This window comes from Miniopterus natalensis, chromosome 1 (assembly GCF_054644295.1).
Source record: "Miniopterus natalensis isolate mMinNat1 chromosome 1, mMinNat1.hap1, whole genome shotgun sequence".
In the NCBI taxonomy this organism is placed as follows: Eukaryota; Metazoa; Chordata; class Mammalia; order Chiroptera; family Miniopteridae; genus Miniopterus; species Miniopterus natalensis.
In genome coordinates this window covers 57,251,950-57,264,079 of record NC_142081.1, presented here as the reverse complement: position 1 = coordinate 57,264,079, position 12,130 = coordinate 57,251,950, and the positions used below count along the sequence as shown (strand labels likewise).

Here is a 12,130-nt window from a genome sequence, read left to right as displayed (position 1 = left end):
CTCCCCACCCTCTACCCCACCCCAATAAAAGCAGAACCCTAGGCTCTTGCTTTCCCTTTCTCTCTACCCTTGACCCAGCTGTATGCCCCTTGGCATGCCTTGTATGCTTCAGGGCCGGTAAATAATAAATTCTTTTTTTCTTTAAAGCTTCCTAATCGTTACAGCTTGTAATCATAGTAAGAGTAGGTCTAGTTGTGACATTGGTTTAGAAAAAAGAGTTGTCTGGGAAGCTCATTGGATCCAGATGAGTGCCCCCTGGCATTTCTAGTTGATAGCAATCAATAGACTGTTTTGGGACAGGCACAAAACAGTAATGCCTTGTGCTACAATGTTACAAGTGCTACGGAGTCACTAGGCTAGGCAGAAGGAATTTTTCAGCTCCATTATAATCTTATGGGACCACTGTGTTATATGTAGTCTGTTGTTGACCAAAACATGGTAATGTGGTGTATGACTCTATAGGTATTAGTATCAAGTTGGTAGAGTTATATAAAGGAAAGAACATAGCTTTTATGTAACATAGAGTTATATAAAGGAAGTTATATAAAGGAAAGAACGTAGCTTTTGAAATTTGGCAAACTCGATTTCAAATTTTGATTCAGCAATTTATAGCTGTGATATTAACTTTAGACAATTTCCATAATTTTTCTTTTCTGTAAAGTTGGCATTATGCCAATCCAGAGATTTAAATTTAAAAAATTATTAAATATATTATACATACAAAGGAAGCACATATAAAATATTTGTATAGTTGAGAAAGTAGTAGTAATATAAGAACCCACCCATGTACCTGCCATCCAGGTTAATAGAAATTACAGTGCCTTTGAAGGCCCTTATATACCCTTCTCTTCAGATATAACTATTATGCTGAATTTTGTGATAATCACTCTTTGCATTTATTTATAGTTTTACCATCCATGAATGTATCCTTAAGCAGTATATTTAATTTTGCCATTTTTTGGTATTCATATACAATATGATGCCATTTTTATATTCTTGGATTTTCTTATTTTGCTCATATTTATATCTTTGTTTTAAAATTCACTCATGTTGATGTGTACAGCTTTATTTCATTAATTTTTGCTGCTGTATGAATGTACTGTGGTTTATTCTACTGTTGAGGGACAATTGAGTTGTTTCCAGATTTTTATTATTGTAAAAAGTGCTGCTCTGAACATTTTTTTAAAAAATTTAATTAAAAAATATATCTTTATTGATTTCAGAGAGAGAAAGGGAGAGGGAGAGAGAGAGATAGAAACATCAATGGTGAGAGAGTCATTGATCAATTGCTTTCTGCACATCCTCTGACTGGGGATCGAGCCTGCAAACCTGGGCATGTGCCCTGACTGGGAATTGAACCATGATCTCCTGGGTCCTAGGTCGATGCTCAACCACTGAGGCACACCCGGCCTGGCTGAATGCTCTTAAGTCCTTGAACATGCCTATATATGAGAGTGTCTTTAGGAGTGGGATTTTCTAGGAGGAATCTCACCTATTAATCATAGTTGTTTTAATAATTTGAGAACCCAAATTATTCCATATGCTGAGGCTTTTTTTGGTTGTTGAAGATTTATTGTGGTATTGCATGCTTAGGACAGTTTCTAGCACATAGTATACTTTCAGTAAATAATTGTTATTACTAATTTTTCTGAACTAATATGGACTGTAGTTGAGATTTTTTTAATGAGAATTTTTGGAAGTAATTTTAGAGGCTTTTCTTTTCCCAACATTTTTTAATGAGCTACTTTCATTTTTAGGACTTAATACTTTAGGTTCACAGGGCACAGAATTCTAGGTTGGTGGTGTTTTTCTCTCTTAATACTTTAAATATTTTATTCCACTCTTGCTTGCATGATTTCTGATAAGGATAAAATTCTTATCTTTGTTCCTCAGTAGATAAGGTGCTTTTTTTCTTCTAGCTTCTTTCAGGATTTTTTCTTTATCTTTGATTTTCTGTAGTTTGGAAATGAATTGCCTAGATTTAGTTTTATTTGGCATTTATCTTGCTTGATCTCTGAGCTTCCTGAATCTGTGTTTTTATGTCTGACATTAATTTGGTACAATTCATAGTTATTACTGTTTCAACTTTTTATTCTGTTCCCTTGTCTTTTTCTTCTTCTGGTATTCCCATTGTGCATGTGTTATATCTTTTGTAGTTATCCCAGAGTCCTTGGATATTCTGTTGTTTTTTTCAGTCTTTTTTCTCCTTGCTTTTCAGTTTTGGAGGTTCTATTGAGATATCTTCAAGCTCAGAGATTCTTTCCTCAGCCATGCCTAGTGTATTAATAAGCCCATCAAAGGCATTCTTAATTTCCGTCAGTGTTTTTGATCTCTAGCATTTCTTTTTGGTTTGTTTTTAGAATTGCTGTCTCTCTGCTTACGTTCCCCATCTCTTTTTATGGTGTCTGTTCTATTCATTAGAGCCCTTAGTGTATTAATCATTGTTGTTTTAAATTCATGGTCTGATAATTCCAAATTCCTGCCATATCTGGTTATAAGGCTTCTGCTGTCTCTTCAAGTTGTTTTTTGCCTTTCTGTGTGCTTTGGAATTTTTTCTTGATAGCTGACATGAGGTATAGGGAAAAAGGAACTGTTGTAAATAGTCCTTTAGTAATGTGGTGGTAAGGTGTGTGGGGAGGGGAAGCATTCTATGGTCCTGTGATTACGTCTCAGTCTTTTAGTGAGCCTGTGCCTCTGGAATGTCAACTTCACAGTGTTTTAGTTTTTCCCTTCCCCTTTCGGTGGGAGAAAATGGCAAGAGTGTGCTGGAGTTGGGTATTTCCCTTTCCCAAGGTCAGGTAGCTCCTATAATACCCTACAGGTTAGGCTCTGGTTAACTAGTTTCTCCTGAGGGCAGTCCTTGTTAAGGGGAACAGAGTGCTTTGGTGTATTTCAAAGTGGTTCCTTTCCCCCTCCCTTTGTGGGAAACGTGAGGGGATTTTTCTTTCATAAATACTATGAGGACCCGGTCGAGCCCCTGAATGTAAATCTCACAAAATTGTAGGGGTGAGTCCCCATTGAGGTTTTTCTTTAAAGTCTTAATTTTTTTCAGAGTAGTTTTAGTTCCACAGCAAATTGAGAGGAAGGTACAGAGATTTCCCATATATCCCCTGCCCCCGCACACTCATTGTCTCCCCCATTATCAGCCTCACTCAACAGAGTGGTACATTTGTACCTAGGATGAACCTACATTGATATATCATACTCACCCTAAGTCCATAGTTTACCTTAGTGTTCACTCTTGGTGGTGTACATTCTGTGGGTTTGTACAAATGTATAACGACATATAATCCATCATTATAATAGTGTTTTCATTCCCTCCCAAATCCTTCCTGCTCTGCCTATTCATTCTCTTACCACCTTAACCCTTGGCAATCACTGATCTTTTTATTGTATCCAAAGTTTTGCCTTTTCCGGAATGTCTTATATTTGGGATCATACAGTATGCAGACTTTTCAGATTGGCTTCTATATCTTAGTATTATGCATTTAAGGTTCCTCCTTGTATTTTCATGGCTTGATAGCTCATCTCTTTTTAGTACTGAATAATATTGCATTGTCTGGATGTACCACAATTTATCCATTCACCTACTGAAGGACATCTTGGTTGCTTCCCAGTTTTGGCAGTTATAAACAAAGCTGCTATAAACATCCATGTGCAGGTTTTGTGTAGACTCTCCTGGAGTTTTTCTCAGACTTGTCCACACTGAGCCTCCAGCAATTGGTCAATTACAGTTCAGGTTTTCATGGTGGTTCAGGCATCAGTTTCCACGGTGGTTTTCATTCCTGAGTCTCTGCTCCAGTAAGTCATGAATCCTGTATTTGCCTGTGTTGCTCTCCAATATTGGGGTCAGTGGTTTTCACTGTGTCTTTGCCACTCTTCAGGGTCCTAGAAAAGTTGTTGATTTTTCACTCTGTTCAGCTTTTTACTTGATGAGACAGAGTGGTAACTTTCAAGCTCTCCACATGTGGAATTGGAAACTGGAAGTTCTAAACTGTTTTAAAATGAAAAGTAGTGCATAAAAAAGTACATATGTATTTATTTAGAGTGGGGCAAAAGTAGGTTTACAGTTGTTTGTATGGAAAATAATACAATAGTAAATAAGAATTAACTCCGTTTTGTGTACTCACAACTGTAAACCTACTTTTGCCCCACCCTGTATATGATTTTTAAAAAGTAAACTATATGGAAGGGAATACAATGAAACATTTAAGTCTTTTCCATCCTAGACCTTAGATCTCCAGGTCTTCTCCCTAGAGGAAACCACTGTTAATAGTTTCATGTATATTCTTCCATAGGTAACCTCAGCATGCACAAATGTATGTGTATATGTAACCTTTTTGTAAAAAAATAGAAGCATATTTAACATGCACTGGACCTTGTTTTTGTTCTTATAAGTTCATTTCATATTAACATATAATCTTTCATTCTTTTTTATTTCTACAAATTATTCTATTAGATATGTATGTCATAATTTATTTAACAGCCCTCATATCCCCATGATGAACATTTATGATGTTTTCAGGGTTTTAATTAAAATCACTATAGCCATGTACACACATCTTTGCAATGTGTGACTGTATCCATGAGATACATTCCTAGAAGTTATCTCCTTAATATTATTAAATAAATACATACAACTTTTATGAGTATAACATGAGTTTTTTTCCACTTCTTTAGAAAGAAGCCTAAGAAGAGAGAAAATGAGACTGGATGTAGAAGGTCAATGCGATTACTAAACATAGATCCTTCAGGAGTTTCATTACCAGAAACCCCAACCCAGCCAACAGTAGTAGTAGTAGATGAAAATGTAAGAAAGAGTGCAAATACAATATATTTACTTAATAAAATACTGAAAATTTTGAAGTGTTTGAAACTAAACTAAAAGGTCATTAAATTATGTTTAATTTGTTCTTTATTAATTTAATACTTAACTGTTGTATGATTTAATGTGATTTTCAACAGGTGTGCCCCAAGAATTTTTAAAACATGCAGTATACCTGACTAAAACACTGACCTCTTTTTTTAAAAAATATGTCTTTATTGATTTCAGAGAGAGGAAGGAAGAGGAAGAGAGAGACAGAAACATCAATGGTGAGAAAGTTGTCATTGATCCACTGCCTCCTGCACGCCCACAACTGGGGATCAAGCACACAACCTGGGCATGTGCCCCAACCAGGAATTGAACCGTGATCTCCTGGATCCTAGGTTGATGCCCAACTGCTGAGCCACCCATAGCTGGGCCGCACTGACCTCTTTTCCCTTTGATTGTCAAATACAAAAATGACAGCAGCCAACACAACATCTATCTATCTGGTGTGAATGAATCAGAATTATACCTATTTTTTTGTCAGATCGGCAAAAAATATATTTTTTGGTGTGCTGCAGAATTTTAGTAATTAATTTCTGTGTGCCATGAGATGAAAAACATTGAAAATCACTGATTTAATGACTAAGATTTCTAAGTCATTAAGACTGGGTTGAATTCTATATTTCTGCAGGTTTACCTGCTATGGGATTGTGGGTAAATTACTTAACCTTTTTGAATCCTGATTTCCCCATTTTTAAAATGGCAACAATAATGGAAACCTCAACAGGGTTTTGTGAGGGTTAAATGAAATAGTTTCTATAAAGATCCTTATATTGTATTAGGGGCTTAGTAAGTAATCAATAAGTGATAGTTATTAATGTTAATATGTGTTAATAGCGATGGAGTTTTTTGCTGTAGTTTAATTTTATACTTTCAGTGGATGGAAAGAGCCTTACCAAATTTATTGTCTAAGTAAGATTTTAATCTTAATTTTAGTCTAAATAATTATATTTTTTATTCAAGAGCACCTACTGTTTTTAATACTTTATATCTAAGTGCTTAATTATAAATTGGAAGATGACATTAATTAGGCTGGTGCTTTGGAAACTAATTGCAAATTAAGGAGCTATGGGAAGAGTAGCTTTTGCAGTTTTTAAAGCCTCCACCCACAGTAAGAAATATATTTACATTGAACTCAATACACACACACACAACTAAAATAAAACTTGTGAAATGATACTTGACCATATTACATGTGATGCAGTTTTGTATTTTCTATTCTATTCTTATTCACTAAAACACAATGCTGGTTGTGACATTGAAGTGATTTCACGATTCGTGGGTTACAACCTCTGATTTAAAAAACACTGGCATAGCCCGGCTGGTGTGGCTCAGCTGTTGAGCATTGACCTAGGATCCAGGAGATCTTGGTTTGATTCCTGGTCAGGCACATGCCCGGGTTGTGGGCTCGATCCCCAGTGTGGGGGGAGCAGAAGGCAGCTGATCAATGACTCTCTCATCATTGATGTTTCTATCTCTCTCTCCCCCTCTCCCTTCCTCTCTCTGAAATCAATAAAGACATATTTTTTAAAAAAACAAAAAACACTGGCATAGAATAATAACTTTGATTAATGAAATTTAACTATCTGAATCAACTCTCAGCAACTCCAGGTATTAGCAGTGGAACTTTGGATAAGTTATCTTCTCTAAGTTTCATTCCAATGTTTTTAAAATGTGGTATCTCATTTATTGGATTATTGAGAGAATTAAATGAGATAATACATTTCATTACTTACAGGATACATGACGTTCATTCATTGAACAACTGTTTGAATGCTAATGATGTGTCACCCCTGTTGTTGGTATAGAAAGTTATGTAGTGAAAAATCTGAAGCCTACATTCCAGGGCAGGGCGACAATCAACTCTTTTATGTTTCCTTTCTTTCTTTTTTATAACAGCCTTTGTTACCTCCTGGGCCTTTAGAAATGACTCCTGAAAATCGAGATGATAATAGTGAACTATTTAAAGGATTTCTACAGACTTGGGCAGAAGTGAGCAAGGTATCAGTTGGGAGGGCTTATACTTGTATAAACTTTTAGAATCATCTGTTAATGAAAATTCAGTACATATATTAACTTTGTACTTTGGTCTCTCCCATTGTTTCAGACAAATAATAAGAACATTGAGAAGGAATTATCTAGCATTAAAAGGTCAGTTAAAATTTCTTGCCTTTATTTACATTTTCTGAGATCTTTAAATTATAAAACTATAAAACAAGAAATTTTGAAAATGAGGTGAAAATTTTACCCATAATATTTCCATCCTAACAACTATTTTTGTATATTTCCTTTAAAGTGTTGCCATATGCAGTACCGCTAGGACATATGCTTCGTGAATTGCAGGGGCTTTGTCTCGTTTCCGAGAACAGTGTCTGGCATGTAGTGTATATTCATTCACTGTTTAATAAATGAATGAACAAACATATTTACTCTGTTATGTTTTTTTTTTCTTTTTTTTTTGAATTTATTGGGGTAATATTGGTTTGTTCTAATGTTTATATAATTTTGCCTTATGCTTTTTCATTATCATTGTGGTTAAATGTTACTAGAGTCTTCAAATTTATTGAATAATTGCATAATAATTTGTTGAGTGGGTAGAATTTACTTAACCTGCTCTTACCCTCTTGGTGTTTGGAGTTGTTTTCTATTTAGTTTTGTGTGTTTGTATGTGTGCATATATTTGCTGAAGTATATATGTATGATGGTAGATTATTTCCTTAGGATAGTTTCCAGAAGTGAGATTAATGAGTTGGATATTATGGACACATTTATAGCTTTTAGTACACATTGCTGAATTGCTTTTCAAATTGTCTGAACTATGAATTTACTCTGTCACTAGCAGTATATATGAATGTATATGTTTAATTGTAGCCTATTAGCTTTTTTAAGTGAAAAGTAGTACCTCATTATTTACTTTGATTTCTTTGGTTGTCAGGAGGTTGAATATTTTCCCACATTTATTTACTAATTGTGGTTTTTCTTTTATGAGTCATCTTTTACTTATTTTGTCAATTAAGACTGGTTTTACTTCTAAAATTTAACTTTTTAATTTTCTCAGCTACAAAGCCAATTTAGCTGGCATGGTTATTAGTGAAGATACTGTTTGTAAAGTTACCAAAGGTTCTGTATGCTCTATGGCTCTTCATCCATCAGAAATTAGAACTTTGGTGGCAGCTGGGGCCAAATCTGGGCAAGTTGGACTTTGGGATTTGGTAAGTTGTTATTAATTTTTTGAAGATATTAAAGTTTGACTGAAGCAAATAGTCTGCAAGAAAATAGCGTAGAGCGTGTGTTTGTAGATGTTGTTTATAGTTTTGTGCTTTGTGATTCCAAACTCTAGAAATCTGGAGGAATTAAAATTTACTATTTAGAACTTTAGCATTTTTAAGCTTGAATATCGTTAGTCATATGGGCATAAACTAACTGCCAAGAAACTTTATTACAATTTTAAATGTATATATGAAAAGATCACACCAAGTTCTTATTTTTCTAATTGTGTTTAAAATACAGTTTCTGAAGACTCATAGATACAGAAAACATTTTGACGGTTGCCAGATGGGAGGGATGTTGAGGGGATGAGTGACAAAGGTGAAGGGATTAAGAAGTACAAATTGGTTGTTACAGAATAGTCACAGGGATATAAAGTACAGCATAGGGAATAGAGTCAATAATATTCTAATAACTATGTATGGTGTAAGATGGGTAAAAGATTTATCGGGATAATCACTTAGTAAGTTATGTAATGTCTAATCACTGGGGTATACACCTGAAACTAATATAATAATGTATCAACTAATTAAAAAATAAAAATGATTTAAAAATGGAAAAAAAAATACAGATTCTATGCTGGATCAAAATATCTTCCCAGGGATCTACTTAGGATGATCCCAGTCATTTTTTGATGAGTCAGAAACACTGAATTCCATTCATTGTACATATAATTCTGCACTGATTGCTTTCAGTGGTTACGTAATTGAGAAAAGCCAAGTCAGTGTTCTCTGAATTTATTTTCTAATTGGGGGAGTAGAACAAAGACCTGAAAAATGCCATAAGGACAATTAATGAAGATGAAGAAATCATGGTGACTTGAAGCTGGTTGGGGTTAATAAATAAATTTTTTAAGTGAGAAGAAGAAATAGCCAAATTCTCTCTTATTTTAGGAGCATAGATTCTCCCTTAATTTGATAACATATGAGTGGGGGTAGTTGGTGAAAGGATTTGGTAAGGAAAATGGAAGCAGAGAAGTGGGAAGAGGACCAGAAATAGTATAAATTTGTAGAAGCTAAGAGATGAGGCTTTTTTTGTTGTTAATGCTCACCTGAGGATATTTCTTTCCACTGATTTTTAGACAGAGTGGAAGGAGTGGGAGGGAGAGACAGACAGACAGATATGGCATGTGCCCCTTTTGGGATTGAACCCGCAACCTGGGTATGTGCCCTGACCAGGAACTGAACCCTCCACCTTTTGGTTTATGGAACGACACTCCAACCAACTGAACCACATGGGCCAGGGCTAAGAGATGAGTTTTAAGGATGAGAGTGTGGTAGGGCTGCTTTCAGAGAAGTTAAAAAGAATGGGAACAGAGAAAAGGCCATTGGTTTTGAAAATAAAGTACCATTATTGGGACAATAGCTTTAACACTGACATAAAAAAGGAGCACCGGCTTTAGGAGATTAAAAAGGTATGGGGCGGTGGAAGAAATGGAAGGAATGGATAAAGACTGTTGAAGAACTTTGAAAAGGAAAAAGAGTTAGCATAGTCAAGTGAAGATCTTTTTTTTTTTAAAAAAAAAATATTGATTTCAGAGAGAGGAAGGGAGAGGGGGAGAGAGAGAGAAAAACATCAATGATGAGAGTCATTGATCGGCTGCCTCCTGCATTCCCCCTACTGGGGATCGAGCCTGCAACTGGGGCATGTACCCTGACCAGAAATTGAACTGGGATCTCCTGGATCCCAGCCAGGCTCAAGTGAAATTAAATTGGGGGGGGGGGGGGGCGGAGAAAGAAGACAACATAAAAGACCACACATCGTATGATTCTATTCATATAAACTGTCCAAAAAGGACACCCAGCCAGGCTCAAGTGAAGATCTTTTCATAGGTAGTTGATCTCTGCAGAATTAGACATGTAGAAAAGTCCCTTTGTCATGTCTTTTCTGGTGACTCCAAAAATCTATATTATTAGGTCTCTGTAATCCAGTATCTCTATTAACCTAATTTTCCAGGACACTTGGCTATTTCATTATCAGATTGAGCAAGTCTAAAACCAATATCTTGGCTGTCCTGTGCTCATTCCCCAGTACCCCTAGTTTTTAAAAAAAATGAACTTCACTGAGATATAATTTGCATATAAAATCCACACATTTTAAATCTACAATTCAGTAATTTTTAATAAGTTTTTTGAGTTGTGTAACTATTATAAGCCAGTTTTAGAACATTTTCATCATTCCTTTAAGATTTCTCATGGGTACTTACATTTAATCCCTGTTTCTACCTTTATCCTGAGGCAGATCTCCAGAAATTTGTCCTTTTTGGACAGTTTATATGAATAGAATCATACGATGTGTGGTCTTTTATGTTGTCTTCTTCCCCCCCCCCCTTAATTTAATTTAAATTTTTCCCATCACCATTTATCCCCTCTATACCCTCTTCTACCTCCACCCGTCCTCCTCCCTCCCACAGTCACCACACTGTTGTCTGTGCCCATGAGTTCTTTCTCTCTTTTTTTCTCTTTTCTTTTTGCTCAGTCCCTCCATGCCCCCTCTCTTCCCCTCCTACTCCGCCTTGGCTTCTTTCTTTTAACATAATGTTTTCAAGGTTAATCTGCGGTGTAGCATGTGTCAGTACTTGGTTCTTTTTTATTCCTGATTAGTATTCCATTGTTTGACTATGCCATATTTTGCTTATCCATTTATCACTTGATAGACATTTGGGTCTGGAATTAAAATAAATATTGCATATTGTTTCAGCTAAAACCAGCTGCCCTCCCTGTCCCCATCTTTTTTCTGGGCTAAGAAAAGCCTGGCCTTTTCTGAGGGAAAAATGAACTGGTATCAGATACTAGGAGAAAAGAGTCAATATGTTATATCAAAGCAACTAGTATGGACAGAGCAGTTCAAGCATGCTGAAAATGGAAAGAAATGACATGGCAACTAGACATACACTATCGCAAAAACAACGAAAGAACCTAGCATACAAAGACAGACCTAGAAGAAAAACATAACTTAAGGAAAGGAAGGAAATTCTCCTCAGTTGCTCCAGACTGTAGACTGCATGGTTCAGTACAGTAGCTACTAGTCATTTAAGACTATTTACATTTAAATTAGAATTAAATTAGAAAATTCACTTCTTTAGCTACGCTAGGCACATTTCAAGTGCTTAATAGTCACACAAGGCTAGTGGATACCATATTGGACAGTGCATAAATATAACGTCATCTTAGAAAGTTCTTTTGGACCGTGCTGCTGTGGAGAGAGTTAATAACAACATTAATCTGGTAAAATAAGACTTAAAAAAGAGATGATAAAACAACGGAATGAGATGAAAAAGGAGATTGAAGAATTCAAGAAACAAATTGAAGGTCAACGAAGCTAGTAAATTAGACAAAAGCAAGGAACAGAATAGACATTGCTGAAAATTAAGTTACAGACATGAAAGATTCGAAGTAATATCAACCACAGGTGAAAAAAAGCTTTAAGAGTAAAGGAAAAACAAAGATGACCCAAGAAATGGAAGAGAAATTACATTTAAGAATAGTTTTCTGAAAAGACAAGGTTGAATTGGCAGATTGAATGTGTACACCAGGTTCTAGGAAAATTTGGAACTTAAAAGATAAAGAATTCTTCAGGAAGAAAGAACAAATTATATTCAAGGGGAAAAGCTAGGCTTGCCTCAGTTTTCTACAACATTTCAAATAATGTCTACAAAATTCTGACGGAAGGAAGTATAGTCCCAGAATACTTACCTAACCTAAGATATTGTTCTAATGTAAAGGCAGCAGGTAGGTATTCTCACATGTGAGAAAACAAAACATTCAAGGAGTTCATCTGGAAAAAACTGCCTGACAGCAAATCTCAGCCAGTTAAGAGTAAATCAAAATGAATAATTCAGGAATGGAGAAGCTTGATAAAATAATTGATTATAAACATTGAATCCATTTAAATGCAGAACTAATATTAACCGTACAAATTATGGTTATAGAAGTTAATGTAAATGTTATGTAGCCGGACAAAATAAAAATAGTATACAAAACATAACAAAAA

At 35.3% G+C, this 12,130-nt stretch overlaps 1 protein-coding gene across 1 annotated transcript in view; it reads left to right on the top strand.

Moving 5' to 3' along the window:
* WDR76 (WD repeat domain 76) overlaps nt 1-12,130 on the top strand; it is a 36,873-nt gene that overhangs the window by 7,759 nt on the left and 16,984 nt on the right. Inside the window, exons 5-8 of the mRNA XM_016211465.2 lie at nt 4,681-4,810; nt 6,770-6,871; nt 6,978-7,021; nt 7,929-8,082. Of these exons, the coding sequence (XP_016066951.2) occupies nt 4,681-4,810; nt 6,770-6,871; nt 6,978-7,021; nt 7,929-8,082 (430 nt within the window). The remainder of the gene's footprint in view (nt 1-4,680; nt 4,811-6,769; nt 6,872-6,977; nt 7,022-7,928; nt 8,083-12,130) is intronic.